The sequence below is a fragment of the Podarcis filfolensis genome, assembly GCF_964270895.1.
Source record: "Podarcis filfolensis genome assembly, chromosome: 14".
Taxonomy (NCBI): domain Eukaryota; kingdom Metazoa; phylum Chordata; class Lepidosauria; order Squamata; family Lacertidae; genus Podarcis; species Podarcis filfolensis.
In genome coordinates this window covers 29,696,781-29,719,653 of record NC_139616.1, presented here as the reverse complement: position 1 = coordinate 29,719,653, position 22,873 = coordinate 29,696,781, and the positions used below count along the sequence as shown (strand labels likewise).

At 44.9% G+C, this 22,873-nt stretch overlaps 1 protein-coding gene across 2 annotated transcripts in view; it reads right to left on the bottom strand.

The window, feature by feature from the left end:
• Window positions 1-22,873, bottom strand: part of PKD1 (polycystin 1, transient receptor potential channel interacting) — a 114,644-nt gene that overhangs the window by 63,368 nt on the left and 28,403 nt on the right. For both annotated transcript variants that reach the window (XM_083584728.1, XM_083584727.1), the window contains exons 2-6: window positions 12,936-13,007; window positions 10,862-10,933; window positions 9,872-10,041; window positions 8,096-8,764; window positions 5,919-6,102 (exon numbers count right to left, since the gene is read on the bottom strand). In XM_083584728.1, coding sequence (XP_083440854.1) covers window positions 5,919-6,102; window positions 8,096-8,764; window positions 9,872-10,041; window positions 10,862-10,933; window positions 12,936-13,007 — 1,167 coding nt within the window. The remainder of the gene's footprint in view (window positions 1-5,918; window positions 6,103-8,095; window positions 8,765-9,871; window positions 10,042-10,861; window positions 10,934-12,935; window positions 13,008-22,873) is intronic.

The window sequence follows — 22,873 nt, the reverse complement described above, 5'->3', positions numbered from 1 at the left end:
ACAGCAGGGTCCAAAAACACAGGAACAACCTTGGCTAGAAGGGGTGGAGGCACTGAAGTGGATGTCTGCATGATTTAGCAGCAGCAGAAGCAAAGAGTGTGGCTGGAAGAAGATGTCACATTTTCGAAGCCTGACATTTCACGAGCACTCTGGACACATCTGGTTGGAATAACAACCCTTCTCACCATTGGGGACATTTCTCTCCCACTTGAATCTGCTCTGAAATTGCAGTCTCTGTTGTAATTCAGGGAGGCTGCTGAGAAATGTGCATTGTCCAGATGTACCGAAATCAGCCTCTGAGTACAGCAGCCTGCTGCTCCTTAGGAAAGCTTGGGGCTTGTAGGAGCAGCACTCCTCTTTGGGTGCCTCTGATGATCCACTGCTATGCGGCTCAGTTTCCATCGGACTGTGGGAAATGGAGCGAACCAGGACCCTGAAGCCACCAACTTTTGGCTCTGCCTCTCTAAATCACTCTGTTCCAGCTGGTCATTGCAATATCTTTGTAACTAAGAACTAAGTAACTGAGCTTCCATCTTTCCTCCTCCCTTCCAACTGCCTTTCCTTTTGTGTTGTGCCTTTTAAATTGTAACCCCAAGAGAAGGCATTGCTGCTGAGCCACTCTGGACAGCACCAGTTATTAGATAATCAGAGTAAAAGTATGCTTTTAGCTTGTTTATGTATTTGTGTTACTGTACTTTATTCTTGTTACGAATCACTTTGGGTGCTTTTTGTTGTTGTTGGAAGCAGTACATTTTCAATAAACCAGTACATTAATTCAACTATGACCAAGCCTCTTCCCATCTCCACCCCTGAAGTAGTGGGTGTCTTCCATAAGACAAGACGGCGTGGCTTAGCTTGCAAGAAGATAATAAGTGGTTCTCCTACCACTGAGGCTCTTTGCTGGTCATAGTAATAAATGAGGTCATCTCAAAAAAGAGCTTTTGCAGCGAAAAAACGGTGACAAAAATAACTTGGCCTTCCAAGCCAGTAGGGCGTGCTTTTTCTTCTTTTTAAGCTACAAAAATATGTCTAAAGAACAAGAAACCGACTGTGTTTTGCTCCTGAGCAATTGGCTTCACTTAGAGACTAGGAAACATCCAAGCCGCTGCCATCGCTGAAGGCCCAGGGAGATTTTCCTGTCCTAATTCCAGCTATGATCTAACTCTTAACTCATTCCCGCCCCCCTCAGAAAAACGACGAGATGGACTGCACCTCCCGCCTGCTGACCACTGGCTCAAGTGGGGGTCTTTGGGCAAGTGTGTCAGTGGGCAGAAGGGATGGGCAAATCTATTCGCTTTGGCTGCTCTCCATTTCTCATTTCTCCAGTCTTAAATTTGGTTCTCCACATTTTCACGTCAGTTAGCTGATTATTATTTTTGAAAAGTCCTCATGACAAAATGCATCAGCATTTGGATGTGGATTTTTCCAAACACAAAAACTTTTGTATGCAACTTTCCCCTACTATGCATGTTTTTCCAAAGCATTTTCCCCTAGCAGAATGCATTTTTGCAGGCAAGTTTTATTAATTTGTGCATTTCCATGCACACTTTGCCCCCCCCCCCATACATGCATTTTTGTACACGTCGCTTGGCTGGAAAACAGCATTGCAAAATGTGGAGAAGTGTAGATTTCGTTCACCTACTCTTTCGTAAAGTGTGGATTAGGTAGATTTGCCTTTAAATGCAAAGCGAATCAAATTTCTCCCTCACCCCAAGTGGGCACCTTCCCCACCAAGCGCTTCCTTCCTTAAGCACCTCAACACCTTGAGGAGAGGTGGGGGGGTGGGCTGAAGAAGAGGAACAGCAAGAAAAAGAGGAGAAAGACATCAGGCATTGCCTTGTTCTTATGTCTTCTGGGTCAGTACTTGTCGTTGTGCTCCACCTTGGATTTTGATATGAGTGGGTGGCACAAAAATATTTTTTATAAACAATTTTTTTTAAGCATCAATGGAGGGAGGGAGAGAGAGAGATGGAGAGAGGGTTCTCTGGCTGCCACACAGGCTAATGGGAAACAGATTCCTTCGGCAGTTGCTTTCCCACAAGAAACTGAGTATGTGAAGGACCTTCCAAGAAAATGCTCAGTAGCTCCACCAATTCATCTTCTATCACTGAATTAGGAGCGGGGGGCGGAGGGGGCTGTTGGACGAACGGGAGGAGGAAACTTCATCAGCTTGGAATCCTTTGCGCCCTGTTTATCTAATAGAACGGATCAAATAAATACAGCAATACCAGGACGTAGATGACACTGGGACGCGGGGCGGGGGTGAGAGGGAAAGCAAGGCGCACGGCAGCTGGGAAGGAGCTCACCCCACCGCGCCCCATCCCCTCCCTTGGGGGCTTTCATTCCGCCTTCAGCCCATCCAGCAAAATAAAATAAAATACACAGCAACACCCCAGCCTGCACATGAATCAAAGAGGCAGTATCCAGCTACGTTCTACTCAGAGAAGTCCCACACAAATCAGAGTTCAATCCCACCAATTTCAACGGATCTGCTCAGAGCAGGACTAGCACTGGACATAACCCAAAGGCCGAGAGGGCAACTGGCCAGTGACTCTTAGTGACTCTACAACCAAAAGTTGGGACGTATCAATAATCTCAGACTCCAGACCTGAAAAGAGCCCAAATCTGGGATCTAGAAGAAGGGCCAGTTGGGAAAATGGACTCAGGGCCAGGGGCTCCTTGAGCTGGAGAAAAAAGATTTATCAGGGTAGTGGCCTTCGCCCAACCTGGTGCCCTCCAGCTGTTTTGGACTGCAACTCCCATCAGCCCTAGCTCTTGAAACAAACCAGATGGGGTGCTGGCTGGGGGATGAAGAGAGCTGTAGTCCAAAGCAGCTGGAGGGCACCAGGCTGGGGAAGGCTGTGTTAAGGACTTTGAAGGGAATAAAATACAGATGTTCTCAGTCTTGTCTGTGAGGTATTTGAGCAGATGCCGGCTAGAGCCCAGTGCCGGAGGAAACTGGCTGTTTTTCCTCCAGACAGATGAATCGTGAACTACGTAATGAGAAGCAGTCAACAAAAAAAGGACAGCTCCTCCAGGTGTCCTGTTTATTGAGCGTTAGTGCTGATTTGCTTGCACAAAGGTTAGATTATATCTGGCCTTTACTGAACCCTGATTTCAGGGGGTTAAACTACAGTGGTATCTTGGGTTAAGTACTTAATTCATTCCAGAGGTCCGTACTTAACCTGAAACTGTTCTTAACCTGAAGCACCACTTTAGCTAATGGGGCCACCTGCTGCTGCCGCACCGCCGGAGCACAATTTCTGTTCTCATCCTGAAGCAAAGTTCTTAACCTGAAGCACTATTTCTGGGTTAGTGGAGTCTGTAACCTGAAGCGTATGTAACCCGAAGCGTATGTAACCCGAGGTACCATTGTATATGGAGATTTAGGTTCCTTCCAACTCTATGATTTATTTGCAGGGTGTTTCAATGCCTTACAATATGTTATATGTTGTATGTTCACAAATTATTTGTTCACCCTACACTTTTCAATGCACTGGCCTGTCCCCCTTCTCTTTTTTTTAAGTGGCTCTGTGGCACTAAATTCACTTGAATTACATAAACCTAACTTTCCTGGTATGCGCTTGAATCCTTCCTGCAAAGCACTTTGACAGTCTTGAGACGCCCAAAGAAGGAAAGAAATAAAGAGGAATAAAGTAGAACGTCCTGTATCTTGGCAGTGTCTAGGAAGGCTCAACAGGAGCTGCCGATTCCACCCACTATGAGGTGGAGGCAGGATAGGTGCCAAATTGCAAAGGATTTGATTGAGCAGAGCCAAAGCAAATTGCACAGTCTTGAGGAAAGTTATGGTATAGCAATGTAGCCTTTAAAGTGACAGAGGGCTTTAGGTTGATGAAATCACGGAAAGGCAGGCCCAATGCAGAGGCGATGTTTCTGACCTAAGATTGTGTCATGGGATCGTGTACTCTCTTCCCCTCCTCTAGGAGGAATTCGTTCAGTCTGCTTTTTTCAACAGACCGGCCCAACTTGATGGATCTGGAGCTTGCTCGATGACTGAAACTCCCAACACGCGATCAGATTTTGCACTCTTTCAGATTTTGCAGTGCGGTTTCAGAGCACAAAAAGTATGGAACTCTCCTCCACACACACATTTTTACAGTTAAATGCATATGAAACACATATTTCAAAGTAAAGAACAGAAAAAAGCATTGGAAAACACATCTTTTTAAGGAACGGGTTCAATAATAAACGTGGTATCACATGTATCTATGTGTACAATTCAAATGTGAACTTTACATGCATTCTTTCCAAACATCCAGACAAAACCGGATTGATCTATACTTGAGCGCCAGCAAAAATGAAATGAGATGGGTGTAAGTTGATGCGTCCAGCTCTACATTCCTCCCATAGTTTGCTTTAACCTTAGTAGGGTGGTACACCTGCACCAGCCCTAACTGTGGTTAACCATAGCACAGATGGCTCCTATTAACAGAGTGTGAACTTGGGATTCGAAGTGGATTTGCTACTTAAGACCAAAGGCCCATCTAGTCCAGCACCCCATTCTCAGAGTGGCCAGTCGGATGCCCCAATGGAAAGCCCCTAAGCAGGACCTAAGTGCAACATGACTCTCTGCACTTTTGATTCCTGGCAGTTGGCATTCAGTGGCATTTACTGCCTCTTGACACTAGAGATAGAACATACTTCTGGCAATGACAAGATAAGGTGTTAGCCACCAATGCAGCACATAATGCCACACACACAGCCATGATTAATACAAGGTGAAGGGATTTGCGGTGGAGAGAGAGCACGGTGCAATTCCATTGATTATTAAATGTGACATGGCATCTTGAATCTTAATGTGTTCTTTCCCCTGTCACCACCCCCCTGAACACAGATCTGCCAGACAGATTCAGCAGTGTCAGGACTCAAGCCTGCAATGCGTCCGTAATACTTTGGGAGTCTGGCAATCAGTCTGAAAAGGAGAAGATGAAATAGTGCAATAAATTAATCATTTAAGAGGCTGGGAACAGGAGGAGATGCTCTTTATCAGTGGAAACAAAATTTAATGGGTTTTGGATGACTGACTGAAGAACACTCCTGCCGCAGGCCTAATTTGGTCCCGTGCTAAGAGCAGAATCTCATGTTCACAATCCTGCGCTTCTGGGTAGGTGTTTATCATGGGTAGATACTCCTCATGCAGCTATGTTTGTGTCTATGTAATCCATTAAGGGTGTTGGAAGTTGTTAGGAACCCTCTATCGCCCTCCCAGAGCTATAGTTCCCAGAGTTCCTGAGTTTAACAGAGGGCTTGACTGTTAAACTACTCTTGCAACTGTAGCCAGAGAATTAGGAGGGGAAGCCATGACTGTTTAAAGTGGTATCATAGTACCTTAAATGTATGATGCGAATGTGGACCTTAACAAAGCGGCTGCCGAGACCATATAACACCGGTCTTGAAAGACCTACACTGGCTCCCAGTACGTTTCTGAGCACAATTCAAAGTGTTGGTGCTGACCTTTAAAACCCTAAACGGCCATGGTCCAGCATCCCTGAAGGAGCGTCTCCACCTCCATCGTTCTGCCCGGACACTGAGGTCCAGCGCTGAGGGCCTTCTGGCGGTTCCCTCACTGCGAGAAGCCAAGTTACAGGGAACCAGGCAGAGGGCCTTCTCGGTAGTGGCACCCGCCCTGTGGAACGCCCTCCCACCAGATGTCAAAGAGAAAAACAACTACCAGACTTTTAGAAGACATCTGAAGGCAGCCCTGTTTAGGGAAGCTTTTAATGTTTAATAGATTATTGTATTTTAGTGTTCTGTTGGAAGCCGGCCAGAGTGGCTCGGGAAACCCAGCCAGATGGGCAGGGTATAAATAAATTATTATTATTATTATTATTATTAACCTCAACAAGTATCACTTTATTGCAGGTAATTAAAGAACCATCTATCTTTTAATCACTTACCTGGTGACGCGGGACACTAAGAAACTCTGGATCTGGGGGCTGCTGACGAAGGCCAGAGTACCGTTGCCATATTCCCAGCAATGCTGCTGAGCCTCTGGCCATTCTGCTTTCTCCGCCACCAGCCAATAGCAGTGGCTGTTGCCAGGGAAGACCACGCTATCCAAGGGGCACACTGGTTGGACCGCTGTGGAGGAAGCATCAACATGTCATTGTTCAGGCTGCTTCCTGGAAGCTCAAGGGTCAGACTCTTGTCTTTCCTGACCAAGCTATGGCAACAAAGTCATTGAAGAACCCCAGGGCAGCCAAGGCCAAAATGAAGAGCATTACCTTGCAAAGCTTTTAGCAAAAGTCACCTAAATAATGTCGATGAGTATAGGGAGAAAAGAAATCATGGTAACTCTCTACTGAGCAAAACTGGACAAAAACAATGTATAATTTGAGGAGAAAGTAATAGAGAGGTTTTGCCTTTGTTGCTCCAGGCCTTGTAGAGAGCAGGGAGACATTCAACCAAACACACAGAAGAGAAACCCCCTCACAAGTGGACAGTCAATCAGGGCATGTGATATCTCAGGAAACAACAGGCCACTCTGCCTGGTTGCTAGGCCTGGTTGCTAGGCAACACCTCCACCCCACCCTGCTCATTGAATTTAACACTAACAGAAATAATTAACTAGGGGTTAATTAATTGATTCAATAAAATGTTGTTCTAAATTAAATGTACATAAAAATACCTGTAAGTTGCAGTCCTTAATCTTTTCTAATAAATTCATTTAATTATACTATTAAACAGTGTGTACATATGCAGATAAATATTCACATGAATCAAACACACATTTTCCTATTTCTGTTCAATAAAACCATTGGTCGTTATTGCATTATCTCAAGAAACTTTATGTCAAGATTGAAATTCCTGACATAATTACTCTCAAATCACAAATTCTGTGCATCTCTTGTGTCTACCACATTTCACTGAAGTCTTATGGGAAACTAGAATTGGCAAAAACTTCCAGCTTAAATATAATGGTTTGCTGGGCTGCTCTGTAATATACAACAAATGTCTCCATAATATCCTGTCACCCCAAATATAAATTGTCTTGGAATGTATCCAATTCACTTGTATATAATAAGCCTCTTTAGCACCCCAGGTGATCTAGTAGCTTGAATATGATTGGAAAGGGTGTGATTTCATGGTATAGTCCATATTCTACAGGAGACAGATGTTATTGGGTTGTTGTTGGGGTTATTTTTTTATTATGATATATTTTGTGGTTGTATATTCTGATTTTATCCTGAGAACTGCAAGTACAGGGCGGTATACAAATTTAATAAATAAGTTAAGTAAGTAAGTAAGTAAGTAAGTAAGTAAGTATTGTAGCTTGTATTTAACTCTAAGGCCACATTCACAGCCTACATTTAAAGTGGTATACCACTTTAAACCGTCATGGCTTCCCCCAAAGACTCTTTGGAGCTGTAGTTTGTTAAGGGTGCCAAGAGTTGTTAAGAGGCCCTATTTATTAATTACATTTATATCCCACCTTTCCTTCCAAGGAGCTCAAGGTGGTGTACATAGTTCCCCCTCACTCCATTTTATCCCCACAACAACCCGAGGTAGCTGAGGTTGAGAGACAGTGACTGGTTCAAGGTCATCCAGTGAATGGCTGAGGGGGGATTTGAACCCCAGTCCAGCATTCTAACCACTGCACAACACTGTTTCTCTGTTCCCCGCTCAGAGCTACAATTCCCAGAGTGGTTTAACAACCAATCCCTCTTCACAGTGAACTCTGAAAATTGTAGCTCTGTGAGGGGAATCTGGACTTCCTTACAACCCTCAGCACCCTTAATGAACGACAGCTCCCAGAATTCTTTGGGGGAAGAAGCCATGACGGTTTAAAATGGCATCATAGCACTTTAAAAGTGAATGCTGCCTAAGTTCTACTACTGAAATTCATGCACCTCAATTAGTTATGTCCATTAATTTCAGTGGCCTACTATACGTATGGCTTACGCAGATATATATACCCTGTATATCTGCATTGTTGTAACCTGTCCTGGAATCTTGTGATGAAGGGTGGGTAATTGAGAACAACAACAACAACAACAACAACAACAACAACAACAACAACAACAACGTGAAGTTGCCAGCTCTGTCTCTCCTCATCAGACAATATTCAACTCACTTTGTCTGGACTCTTTCTCCTGCACTGTGATGCTATACACAGCTGACAGGTCAGTTCCCCCTCGATTCCTTATCTGCAACCTCAAACTTTCATTTGTCTTCACCACACGAGGACACTGAAGCTCTATCTCCTCTGGGGCTGCCACCACCGTGACGTTGGTCTGTGCGGACGTCAACCGGCCACCGACAAAGATGGCAACCGTGACGCTGTACTGCCCAGGTGACGTGTACTGGTGGAGGGCAGTTGTCTTGGTGGTGTTCAAAAGGCCTGTGTGGTCCCCAAAGTCCCACCGAAAGGTGTCAATGGGAATTGGGGCCCAGACGCTGAAAGCTACCCCTTGGTAAGGGGCAAAAGGTGCGTCAGGCCCCACCAAGGAAATGGGCAGCTGTGCCGGGAAGACACTCGGAACAAGGGCAGGGCCGCCACACACAGGCCCGGCGGGAGGCACGTCACAAAATGGCAAGCAGTCCGAGGAAGAGTTTGGTTCGAGAGCGATGCCACACAGGCAGTGTGCGTCATGGCTGAAGCCCGCATAGTCCTGCCCTCCAGCAAAGCAAAAAGCGCCGCATGTCTCTTCCGTCAGGTTCTGAGGGAGGGTGGAGGTGAATCGGACAATGGAATCGGCCACACCTGTGTTGTTGTCTGTCAGGCAGGCAATGTAGTCAGCTCCTGCAAAAATGGCGGAGAGGTGGAGAGAGAGGACAAAACAAATGAGGTCTCACATAAATACGGAATTCTAAATTATAGTTCTCAAGTCATTAGGCCAGAGGCAGGGAACCTCCAGCCTGGTGGATCAATGCGGCCCTTCAGGATTCGCTATCAGGCCCTCAGAACTCTTGCAGGCGACATGCCTTAAGATGCACCCCTCACCAGCCCCAATCTGTAGCCTCCTCAGCTGCTTTTCCCTGGCTGGAACCTTCTCTGAACTGTCAACGATGAGCTGCCCTGTCTCTGTGGCACCCGCTATCTTGCACATGCCTTGGATTTATTTTTTAAAATTTACTTTCTGAGCAAGCAGTTTATGGGTTGTGGCTAATGTCAGTCCTAGTCTAGGTAGACCCATTGAAAATAATGGGTGTGAATTAGGTCTACTAATTTCAGTGGGTTGACTCTGAATAAAAAGTTAGTTGAATACAACCCCATGGATTATCTAAGTAAAACAAATACATAATCCTCACTTCCCTATATGGTAAATATTCCCACTTTTGCTGGTTCAAAAAAAAAAAAAACATTGGAAGAGGCCTGATAAGCTGATTTTCTTATCTCAATGCAGCACAATGGAACTTCATAAAATGGGACTAAAAGGCATCTATTTTTATAACGTCCTTCGGAGACAGGCCAGACTTGCATACCAGACTGGTACATTCCCTTTCTTGAACCAACATGCTTATGTCTCCCGTTATAAAAAGAAAACCTTGAATTGGTCTGACTTTATCAATCCACCATTATTTATTTATTTCCCAGCTTTCATCCTAAATTCCCAGTGTGGGTTACAGTATTAAAAACAACTTTCAACTATAATGCTCACCCTCCCATCCATAGCAAACAGAGGAGAGGCGCCTTTCCCCCCATTGATGGGGTGGCTGATATAAGTCACGCTTGCACAACATTGTGGGCCCTGTCTCTTTCTTTCCTTTTCCCAACCCCCAATGTGGCCGCCATTTTGTCTTCTGCCACACCCTACAGCAGCCATTTTGTGATTGGTGGCGCTCACTCAACATTCTGAATGTGCCCATCGGCCCAAATAAATGTTGGCATCTCCTGTCCTAGCCTCACCGCAAGTAACGTCGCTGAACGACACGTTGAAGAGCGGGACGTTTGCCACCTCAGGAGGCTGAGCGCATCTCGTTTCTGACCGACGCACAATCTTCACTCTTCTCTCTTCCACCCAGCGGGGGAGCCAGGCGAGGCGGCAGTCGCAAAGGAACGGGTTCAGGCTTAAGTTTCTGAAAGCAGGCAGAGGAGTGAGATGAAAGGCACATTCTCCTGACAAGCAAAAGCCAGCCTTATAAAAAAATTATTTTCCTACCAATAACCGCTGTTACTTATAAAGCAGAATGCAGGATTCCCGCCCCTGCCCCTCCCAAATTATAAGTGCCTTGCAATTTCACATTGGATGGGTTGCTGCAGGATTTCTCTGGCCTAGGAAGAGAACACAATGTCTCTACTAGGTTTCCAAAGGATTATGACAAAGTCTGTCAAAAGCTATGGCACGTTAATGGCAAGCCCTCAGAAATGTCAGAGCTAAAGAAACAATGGGAAATTTCTTTGCTGCTGTGAACCTACTTTCTGCAACGCTACACACCAAAGATTAGTGGGATGGAAATGTGGGGGTGTAATTTAGAGATTAACTTTCTAGGGTCCCTGCAGCTGCTGCCAACAAAGGTGGCACTAGAACAGCGTCACCATATTTCAAAAAAACCAGGAAACCACCAAAAGTTGTTGACATATGGCAGCCCTACACTAGAAGTGCTGTAGTGGTGTCAGACCCGGGAGATCAGGGTTCAAATCCCTTTTCAGTCATGAAGCTCACTGGGTGACCTTGGGCCAATCACTGCCTCTCAGCCTTATTTACCTCACAGGGTTGTTGTGAGGATTAAATTGTGAGGGAGAGAACTATGAGTTTCACCTTGACTTCCTTGAGGGGCGGGCATGAAATATGGACTATAAATGCAATAAACCCACTGCACTATTGCATTAGAAAAAGGAGGAAAAGAAACAATACTCTCTTGAAAAGATATGGAAGTTTAGCATGCTCAGACTTACATTTCACTTAAATTAAATAAATTATCAAATATTCCATCTTGTAATGAAGAAATCTTGTTGTTGCTTATATCTCTGCAGTCAGGGAGAGACAAAGAACAATATTATCCTGAGTATTATCTTGAGAACAAAAAGGCTTTGTTTTCTTGCCCAGACCCCCACATCCTGCCCCATATCAGCTGGAATGAAACAAGAGAGAAAGGAACCAGAGTCCTTGCTAATTTAGCAACAGCCTAAATACCTTTAAATAGGTTTAAACTACATGTTACGTCATATTTTAGAGATGCATGTTTAGCATTACCCTCCTTAACTTCCAGGGGGGAAAAAGGATTAGGAATGTGATGCATGGAGAGAAGGGACTTTAATAACACTTTCCCGCACTCCCTGCAATGTCATTTTCCTGCCACAGGTCGCTCCACCATCTGGCAAGTTCCCTTTTCCCAGGTGGTTTGTGGCAGGAAAATGGCACAGGGAGGAAATGGTTAAAGCCTCTGGAGGTTTTTTGCTGGGCGAGGGGAGAAAGGAAAGTGGCAGGAGAAAGAAAATGGTGAGAACTAATTAGGCCTTTTAAAAAGCAAGTTTAATGTCATATGTTGTTTGGACCTTAAATCCCACTTTTTCATATAAGCCCTTAGAGCTGGTCTCTGTCTGAGCTGACACTGGCTTTCAGCCCAGAGTGGGATGCCAGCCTTGGTGTCTTTTCAGACCAAGGTACCCTGAGTATGAAACTGCAGCTAACTGTCTTTGGCTATGTTGGCCTTCTCCTTAAACCACCTCTCCTTTCCTGCACCAGGAGCCAACAGGCCCCAAGATGCGTCAAAAATGTCTGTCCACCCAACCGACCACTTAGGGCTGACAGCTCATCCAACACTGTTCTCCTTTTTCCCTTTTCAAGAAGGATAATATTGTTCAATGAATAGAGGGCAAAGGCTTTGGCTCGCTAGGGTAACAACGTTCTGAGGAAACCAGGGAACCAGAGCGGCTCAAATCACAGCCCATTTTGCTTTTTAAAACCTCATCCTGTGGTAGGGATGCAGGGCTGTGTGAGAGAGAAATTCATTTGCGCTTCCCAAATCAACATGTGGAACAGAGCACAGATATCCTCCAAAGTTTGCTCTTCTCTGAATTTTGTGATGTGGTTATCTAACCGAAAACTGAGTTTTTAACAATGTATTTTTTCCCCTTTTGCATCTGGTCCTGCTCATCACTGGCATCCGGCCCCTAAGACAGCTGCCCACGAGGAAATGTGGCCCTCAGGCTCTGCTCCATGCTAACAGAAGTCAATATTCTGCATTAATGAAATGCAAATTCTTCACTAAGAAAAGAATGAAATCTGTGCTTTGTACAGATCATGCAAAGGTGCCCAGCTCCTTCTCCTGCAGAATAGCCACTGAACAGCATGAACCTCGTTCCCCTCCCCTGGTGTGCCCCTATACTTTTGACCTCAATGTCACAGCATTTAGAGTTTTCTTTTAAAATTTAAAGCAGGGATTCCGCACACGATGAATGGAGCACTCACTCCTAGGGATGGGCAAATCTGTCAGTTCTTGTTCCGTCAGTTTCTCATTTCTCCAGTCTTAAATTCATGTCTTCGCATTTCCAGATCAGTTGGTGATTTTTTTTTTCAACCCTCGTGAAAACTAACGTCTTTATGTGAATTTCTTCCTAATACACATATTTTTGCATGCAGTTTTGGCTGATATCACATTTTTGCAAAATGATTTCCCTTACTATAATTCATTTTCGTAACTTGTTTTCAATAATGTGTGGCTTTTTCTGCGCACCTTACATTTTTGTGCACATCACTTGGCTGACATTGCAACATTCGGAGAAGTCAAATTTTGAAGGGTGGCTGTGTTTCGGTTCACTTATTGTGTTGGAATGTGCCAATTAAACATGTTCGCCTTTAAATGTGAACTTAATCCCTGCTCAGTTCCACCTTTCCTACGTGCAGGGTGTCAACGGTGGGATCACAGAATACACACAGGCCTGGGTGACAGGAGGCTTGCCAAATACCAAAAAAGGGAAGGCAAATTTAAATGCTGCAAGATTTTAAAGGATGTAACGAGACACTCACAATTTTGTCAGGGAAGTCAGCTGTGCAAATGCCTCGACGTTTAAAACACTGATCTTGTTACTGGAAAGATTCCTAGAGAGAGAGAGAGAGAATGAGAATAGAGCTTGTTATCGTTCACATTTTATTTTGTCTTTGTTCCATCATCCTGGCTTCAAAAGTGCTTGTCTGTCTCCCCACTTCATTCCAGACTGAGACAAAAAGCTGTTTTTTGGCAAGTGAAAACAGAGGGATCCGCTTAGCCAAAGACAACACCTTTCAGCTATAAGCCACTCACAATTCCTAAAGCTGGATTATCCATTGTAGGAAAATGAGGCCATATATGAACAAAAATAGCCCAAAATATTTCAACGGTAAAATACATTCAGGTGGAATCGGCAAAGGACCAATTGTTGTTGTTATAAAAAATGTATTGCATTAAGAATGTAGTACATTTTATTTTAAAAAATTGTAAACCTTAGTAAGTTTATTTTTATTAATCTTCATGTGCTAAAAACATTTCTTACTAGAAGAAAGATATTAGATAGAAGCATGCATGCGCATAAAATCAAGCGAACTCACCAATGATATTCATATAAATAGCCACTTATAAAACGTCAATAAATATTAAATATTTTATACTTCATAAGTCTGCTTATAAATTTTTCATTATTAAATTAAATATTAAATGTGATAACATGAATCTCCTCCATCTTCGGTTATTCCAACTCCTTTCTTAAATATATATTGCCCTAGTAATCTCCACCCTTCCAATTCTCCTCTATAACCCTCTGATTCTTTAGTGTAATTTTGAATTTAAGAATTGACATTTGCTCCCAGATTTTCACCATTTGCTCATTTTAACCTGGCTTACTGTTTTCCTTCCCGTGTTTTAGCATGCATAATCATTGTGAAGGTTGAGATAACAATAAAAAGCAAGCTCAGATATTGTATGTGTATTCTTGTTCAAACCATTTAAGAAACCATTTTGCAAATCAAAATCCATTTAAAATCCATGTAACATTATACCCAGGTGAATACAGTGGTACCTCGGGTTACAGACGCCTCAGGTTACAGACTTTGCTAACCCAAAAATAGTACCTCGGGTTAAGAACTTTGCTTCAGGATAAGAACAGAAATTGTGCTCCTGCGGCGCGGCAGCAGCAGGAGGCCCCATTAGCTAAAGTGGTGCTTCAGGTTAAGAACAGTTTCAGGTTAAGAACGGACCTACAGAATGAATCTAGTACTTAACCTGAGGTACCACTCTAATGAATCTGGAGCAAGCACTTTTAAGATTTAACACAGATGTTACAGTTGACATGAAGGGGAACCTCTGGTCACACTCTTTTTCTAACCTTCTCTGTCACATCCAAATGGGAACTTTCATACCTGGAGGTGATGCAAAGTCCCATTCTGGATGCATAAATGAGACTTTGCGCTTCCTGTTCCTCTCTTCCCTCCTCTGTAAAATCTGAGATACGTGTCTTGTTCCAAAATGAGGGGGGAAAGCACACACACATATATAGAGAGAGAGAGAGCACTCCCCCCCCTTGAGCAGTTCCCCTTGTGGATCTCTTGCCTTAGCTTTCAATGGGAGAACTGAGGCATGTTCTGGCAACTTCTCAGCTGGTTTACTGCAATATATTGATTGTGGGTCTGCAACTGAGACCCAGGTGCAATTACATTGCATCAATTCTAAAACAGAAGAATTAGGTACTCGTTTGCTTTGGAACTCAATTCAAGGTGCTGGTGCTCAGCTTTAAAACTATGCGGTAGGACACAAACTGTCTGTTTGGATCACACCATTTCCTCTTCATTCCATTTCCTCCAATGAAATACACTGGCTCTTATGGGTGCTTAGAACAAGGACAAGTTCTTCCCAACTCCACGGACCTCTTAACGTTTCTCACACCACCAGTATCTGTCAATATTCTGCTTGTGTGACACATTCCTCAGCCACCCGCACCAGACAGAATCTCGGGAACATTCTGTGACATCAGACCGACTCTGCCAGTGGCTGTGGGAGAATTCGCTAGCAACAGGCTAGGAAGGGTTCGGAGGGCCTTTTCAAAAATCCCAGCTTTCATTTCAGACTTAATTTAAACCCAATCAAGTGGCTAAAACAAAACAGGATTTGTTTGAAAAGGGATTTTTTCAGCTGGCCAAACCACAGTTCCCAAACGCAATTCCCCCTCCTCCCCAAGCTAGAAGACGACGATAAAAAAATAAAACTGAAAGTATTATTATTATTATTATTCTCCTCCTCTGAAGTCAAGTTATAACTTCGGGATAAATGAAGTCTTTCAAAAGAGACTTTTTAGCAAAGATGCAGGCAGGATAGGTATGAAATATTCAATGGATTTGACGTCTTCTTTGAAAGGTTTGGGAAAGGGGTGTATTTCCTTTCCTTTGTTCCCTCTTCATTTTCTTTCCCTTTTTTGCCTTCAGCTTAATAGCACATTAAAAAGAGAACTGCCAACACATACATTTTACAAAACTCTTTAATTTAATGCATGCAAATTAAAGCTCACAAAGATGCTTGCAGCCCCCCAACCCCCCGCCCTCATTTCCTGATGGCAGAGTGCTCAGGAGCAACCGTGCAAAATCCTTGGCGCCCGCAAAGGAGCTCTTCTCATTTGACACTGAGGATCATTTCTGCCTACTCCCACTCACAAGGCTGGAGACCAAGAACACCAGATTTGCTCTGAAGGATCAATACCACAGCAGCTCCACTCAAGACTGGCTGGCCCCTCTCCACTTGGTACGGACGCAGTTGTTTTTATAGCTCAAACACCATTTTCCTTGGCTCTTCGTTGCGTACATCTAGTCCCAAACTGCTTAGGAGGGTTTTCCACCTTCTGTCCCAAATACCCAAACGATGTGCAGTGAAAATTCAGATTCTGCAAAGGCTTCTTTTGCAAAACGTCATTCTGCCCGGCCATTTGTTTGTCAAAGAGTGCTCGGGTTTTAAAAATAAGAGGCGCTGAAGCTCAGAACCAACTGACAGCCCTTGTGTCTTGTGCACAGATTTTTAAAGCATTCATTTAAATATAAAGGTGAGGTACCTATTTAACTTTTTACTAATTGAAGGCAGCATACAACTAAAAGGAACAGTCAGAAAACAGTTGAAGAGCCATGCAGGAACAAAGGGATTCTGCACATGTTCAAAGGCACTCTCTTCTCTGTTATTATTTGACACAGGCTTCAGCCAAACTCCAGAAAGAAGCTCTGGAGCAAAGACCTCATAAATCCTCGCTTAAACTGCAGCTGTTGCCTCTCTGGATAAGGAACGCAGTTGCTTACCTATTCTTCAAACACACTCAATATTAAGTTAAATTAAAAAGGAGGAGGGGAAATTGAAATTAGGCAACCTACTTCTATTTGAGAAACGCTGGAACTCTGGCCTTTTACAGGGTTTTGAAAGCAACTATTGAGACAAACCGTACTTCCTGAACTTGGCACCCTCCATATGTCTTTGAACTACAGCTCCCATCAGTCCCAACCAGCACAGCATTTTGGGACTATAGTAGCTCCCACCACCAGCTCCAGCACTGCACGGTTTTTATGGCTGGGGCTGATGGCAGCTGTAGTCCAAGACATCTGGAGGACATGGGGAAGGCTGAGGACTCAGCTGCCTTGGCAAAGAAAAATCGCTTTATATGCATTGTTTATGCATTCTAACACTGTGACACCAGATGGTGCTGTGGAGTTCCGTTTTTGCTAACCCGATTTCTCATACAAAGTTTGCAACGTGTTTAACAGAAACACTTCTTTGATGTGTCTAGATCCGGCCTGAGTTAATCCACGTGAACCATGCTTGTCAATGACCACACACCTGGCTGCATCAGGCCAGTAAGAGGTTTAGGGTGGGATATTTAGAAAATTGGCTGTTTTCCCCTTACTCCTTTTCCTCTTAAGCCACAAATTACTAACTTAGGTTTGTGGGGGCAAGCAGGCTGATAAGGATTTTTGTGGGTTACTTGTGACCTGGTTTGCAGAGCAGACCTTCACACTGGTAAGGATCCTGTGGGGTCTCTCACCTGGGGCAGCAGCATGTCTGCTCAAAAGGTCTCCCATATTTGGTTTTAAAAGCAAAACAAAACCTCCCTGCATATGGAACAGCAGCTCAGGGGGAAAGCTAGTCTCCCTGAGATACTAGCTTTCAATGGGGAAGGAGGGTTTTCTATTTAATGTGTGTAGGGGGGGCAACTGGTCCTGCCATTCTGCCCCCCCTCCAACCTGCATTTCAAAAGTGCTTTTTCTGACGGGCCCTCGTTTAAGCTGCGGCAGAGTAGTTTTCCTTGTGACGGCTGCCTTCTCATTCCTTTTTTCTCTGCTGCTCTGCTACCTCCCAGCCTCAAAGAGCTGTTATCATGAAGCTGTCACATTAGAATATACTGGAGCCCAAATGCCGCCCCCGCCCCCAGCCGCTCAGCAGCCCCCTAGAGTCATGTGAGTGCAATACTGGAGGTTTGCCATTTCAGTTGCTACTCTTAACTAAACAGCAAAATTGTTCTCCTGTTTCAAATACCACCACCATCACCACGAGCCCATTGAGTGATGGGCAAAATCTGTCCATTTCAGTTTCTCATTTTTCCAGTCTTAAATTTGCTTCCGTTCCATTTCTGCACAAGATTGCTTTTTTTTTTAATAATAAAAAAAGAACACACAAAAATCCATTAGGCTTTTTGAGAGCATTTCTCTCCAACGTGTGCATTGTTGTATGGAAAACATACATATGTATGTTGCAATGAGACAATGGAGTGTGCCTCCGGAGGTGGTCAAATCGCTGGAGAATCACACCGCCTGCTGTGGCTGCAGAGACTGGTAAGTCATTACTGCTGCCTCCTGCATTGTTTTTTTCTGCATTAGCAACACTGAAGTGACCTCCCCGAGGCCCAAGCCTGGGCAGTGTGTATGGAGGTTTTGGGTTGCCCAGATGACAAGGACCCCCCCCCCCGTCTAGCTGATGTGGTCTGAAGAAAAGCAGAGCAATACATTTGGTACCAGCTTAGGGACTCCACTCCAAATTTGTGTAGGGTTTACTCCTTAGCCCTTTCTTCTCCTGAAGATACCCTGCAATGCAGCTGGGGTTTAGGACCAGAGTTTTCCATCTCCCAGATGGGCTTCCTTTCCAGGTTGATGAGCCCCATCTGCCCCTCACTACCCTCTACAGCATGTGCAAAAACTGACTTCTTGACCGCTGGACCCACTATTGGTCTCGTCTGCTCAATCTGCTGGAGCCTATCATCGCATGCAGAGAAAGTCCCCACCACACTGAGGGTATGAGACTCATCAGCTACCCTCACCTGGTTCAGCCTGCCAGTCAAAGCCGTTTCCTGGGGTGTGGCCGCTATTGCATGCTGGCAGCTTCTAGGAGCCACAGTTCAGAGCTGAGTGCAGGGTGGGGACCAAAGGTGGACAAACTACCCCAGAAGGAGCACGTGTCCTTCACCAGAGGTAACAACCCTCCCCTAACACCCCAGAGGAGTGTCAACCCCTTTAATATAAATGAATGAAATGGCAATAGGCTCCCAAGAGCCCACATCACCCAGTTGCCAAGGAGGAACATGGCAGCTCTTGCATTTATTTATTTCTCAAGGCCCACAAACACTTTTGTGGCATCACAGCACATGATTTGGAAATTACTGGAAATCGGGAGTTGAGTCCCTTCCAACACTACAACTCTAGTGGCCTACCCCCACAACACCTACTCGCTATGGGTCCTACTAAAGCCAACAGTCTAATTGGTCAACGTCTAAAAGATATTGAGCATCAGAACAACCTGGCCACTATAAGGAAATTCTGCCCCTGGTATGTTCATTTTCCACCTCTCCATTTTGACTCTCTGGCCCCATATCTGCACAAACTTATTATCCCAAAATACAGACATGCTTTTGCACTTGGAAGACTGGATGTTTTGCCATCTGCGGTACTTGAGGGTCGATTCCAAAAGAAACGTCTTTGCCCCTGTGGAGATGGTAGCACCAAAACAGCGGCACACGTCCTCCTGTCTTGTACTCTCTACAAAGACTTGAGGAACGAGAGCATCACCCCACTCGTACTAACCATCCCAGGGCGCTCAACCACTGCCACAATGTCCTTTCTTCTATCAGATCAAAATGAGCAGATAACAGCAAAGGTTGCTAGGTGCATAGCAGGGGCAATCAGAATAAGGGCCACTAACTGACGGCTGATTCAGAACTTTAAATTGTGCTCTTATATCAGATTTCCTTTTCTGTGTACACTGTAATGTTTTACTGTAGCTATAGGTAAAGGTAAAGGGACCCCTGACCATTAGGTCCAGTTGTGACCGACTCTGGGGTTGCAGCGCTCATCTCACTTTACTGGCCGAGGGAGCCAGCGTACAGCTTCCGAGTCATGTGGCCAGCATAACTAAGCCGCTTCTGGCGAACCAGAGCAGCGCATGGAAATGCCGTTTACCTTCCCGCCGGAGTGGTACCTATTTATCTACTTGCACTTTGACGTGCTTTCAAACTGCTAGGTTGGCAGGAGCAGGGACCGAGCAACGGGAGCTCACCCCGTTGCAGGGATCCGAACCGCCGACCTTCTGATCGGCACGCCCTAGGCTCTGTGGTTTAACCCACAGCGCCACCCGCATCCCTTATTGTAGCTATGGTCACCGGCTAATGCAAATAAAGTTTTATCTTATCTATCTTATCTTATCTTATCTTATCTTATCTACAATTCTGTGATTTTATACCATTTTCTGACTGATAATGCCTTGAATGGAACTTGGAGAGGATAGGCTTTGCCACTGTATCGCTCCCCTCTGGATGGAGCAGAGGGATTCTGGTGCAGATGTAAACTCCAGGCTTGACAAAAGCAAAGTAGCAAGCCCCTGCGCCTGCTGCGCACTGAAGGCGCAACGCATGGCCTTGCCTTTGATGTAATCTGCATCATGCATGCACCTCCTCTGGGGTGGCACAAGGGGCTGCTGTTGAGACCCGTCCAAAGAACACATCATGTGAAACAGGCAACTGTTCCTTTGCCAAGTGTGATGTCATGTTCCCATTATGTCATCCGTAGGCCTGCTCTGCCTTTGTTTCTCCGGGAAAAGAAATAAAAAATGAGGGGGAAGGGGGAAAGAAGAAGAAAAAGAGACTGGCTTCAGATTCCTCTTCTCCTGGACCTTCTGGCAAACGGCATCCAGCCAGAGCCATAATGGGAAAAGCATCAAGGAAAGGCATCTGCCCAGATTCAGGCGGGAGGAAATAGGCAGCAATTCGCTGCAGCAGATGGTGCAAGAAGAAGCACAATTGCAAACCAACGGGACAGGAGTACAGACACTGCAAACGGGGTACCAGTAGCGCAGTAGTCTGGGGTCATGGGGGGACAAAGAACTATTACTATTTCTGCAGCAGGGCCCTGCAGATTCCCTGTCTCAGGCGTCCTAGAGCCTCCCTGTTAACATGAAAGGGAACTTTTTCAACCCATTACCCCTGAGGATGTGGACAGGCTGCTTGGACACGTGAAACCAACCACCTGTCTCCTTGATCCTTGCCCATCCTGGTTAATAAAAGCAAGCCGGGAAGGGCTGGGCAATAGGCTCTGCAGGGTGCTGAATGCTTCCCTCTGTGAGGGAGCATTCTCAGACCCACTGAAAGACTCAGTCATTAAACCGCTTCTTAAAAAAACATCTTCAGACCTGGCCAGTATGGCCAACTATCGTCCAGTCTCAAATCTTCCATTCTTGGACAAGGTGATTGAGCGGGTGGTTGCCGAACAACTCCAGGCACACACAATTCAAAGTGTTGGTGCTGACCTTTAAAGCCCTAAACGGCCTCGGCCCAGTATACCTGATGGAGTGTCTCCACCCCCATCGTTCTGCCCGGACACTGAAGTCCAGTGCCAAGGACCTTCTGGTGGTTCCCTCACTGTGAGAAGCAAAGCTACAGGGAACCAAGCAGAGGGCCTTCTCGGTATTGGCACCCGCCCTTGGAACACCCTCCCATCAGATGTCAAAAAGATAAACAACTGCCTGACATTTAGAAGACATCTGAAGGCAGCCCTGTTTAGGGAAGTTTTTAATGTGTGACATTTTAATGTATTTTTAATCTTTGTTGGAAGCCGCCCAAAGTGGCTGGGGAAACCCAGCCAGATGGGAGGGGTACAAATAATAAATTAAGCCACTCTTATTTCAAGTCACTCTGAAATAAGATATCAGAGCACTCCAAATAATTTGCCCATGTACATGAGAAGTCAACACATGCAAAGTCAACACATGGGAGATCTGAATTGATCATTGCAATGCATCCCTGATTATACAGTAATATTATAATTATACAATACTAATAATCTTTGAATAATCTCCAAAGGCTGTGAGGAAGCATGGCTGGGACAATCATGAAGGGACCCTGCACTTTTGAATTTGCCAGGACGCTACAGAGGAAAATACTGATCTAGGGGTCATCTATCTTTTAGTGTGGCAGCAGCTTTGGAACTCCCTGCCTATGGACATCAGGCAAGGTGCCTTCACTGTACTCTTTTCAGTGCCTGCTAAAAACATTTTAGTTTAGACACATGTAGAATGTTTTAATATGTTTCTAATTTATTGCTGATTTTTAAAAAAATGTTTTCAATAGTTGTTTTAACTGCTTTTACTGATAGATTTATTATTGTATCTCTTTGTAAACAGTTTTGCAAGCAAACAAATGTCTAATGTTATTTCAGGACCATCAGAAACCTCTGGATTTTCTCTCCAGAGACTAGAAGACTCCAAATTTGCAGCAAACCTATGATGTGCTGTGTGGTTGTTGCATTTTCAGTTGTGGCAAACCAAGCCACCTGAAAAGGTACTGGTGACAGGAAGGATATAGGAAGCTCACTTACACTGAGTCAGGTCCTTGGTCCATCTTGCTTTGTGATGTTGACACTGGCTGGCAGTGGGTCTCCTGTGAAACCTTTTCCTAGCCCTACCTGGAGATACCAGGGACTGAACCTGAGACATTTGGCATGCAAAGCAGATGCTCTACTACCGATCACCTATAATAATGGTTTGCTTGAGGCTATCAAGTGTCTTGGTGAAAATTAAACCCTGCAGCTTCCTGCCTCTCGAGCCACAAGTCTAAACCCAGAGTGCTCCTTCTGCAGCTGTCTGAAAACACTGTGGAAGTCATCTTCCAAAGCCCACTATTGGAAAGGAAATCTTTGACCATTTGGAATAAAGGAGGGAACAAAATCACCACAGGGAGACTCCCCCCGTCTCCATCCTGTGGTCCAGATTCTGCCTAACTCTTCCGCCTCTCAGCCAGGTTTATTATATTTAGTCATGATGCAAAGGAGGTTAATTTTAGAAGGATGATAGATTTTGGAAGCTGGAAGGGCTCCCCTAGAGAAAACTATACACTGAAAGCTCGCTGTTTGCTTTCTCAGTATCAGCTGAATGTAGCTGACAAATGCTCCCATCAGCAACTTTCAGGCCTCAGAAAAGTTTCAGGTCAGCATCTAAGTACATGCTAGAAAAGGGCCTTCCTTGGCCAAAACAGAAGGAGAAGAACCAACAGGATAAACTGCAGATCAGCCTCCTCAAAATCTAATGGGAGTTGTAGTTCAGCAACATCTGGCAGGTCAAAGGTTCCCCAGACATTGGAACGTAAGAAGCTGTCTTAATATTGCCAGTCCATTGGTCCACCTAGCTCAGTAGTGTCTACACTGATTGGTAGCTGCTCTCTTTCAGACAGGGGTCCCTCCTAGCCTTTCCTGGAGATGCCATTGAGGACTGAGCCTCAGACCTTCTGCGCACAAAGCTTTACCAATGAGCTATGGTCCTTCCCCTGCCCAAAGGAAATCTCCTACCGCAGAGACCAGAAGGAAGTGTGTTTTAAGGTAATTTCCTCTTGCATCTTTTTAATTAAAAGCCTTGGAGCAGTGCGGGGCTGGGACCCGGAAGCTAAGCCTTACAAAACAAGAACTGCTTAAAAAATGTATCAATCTCCCTC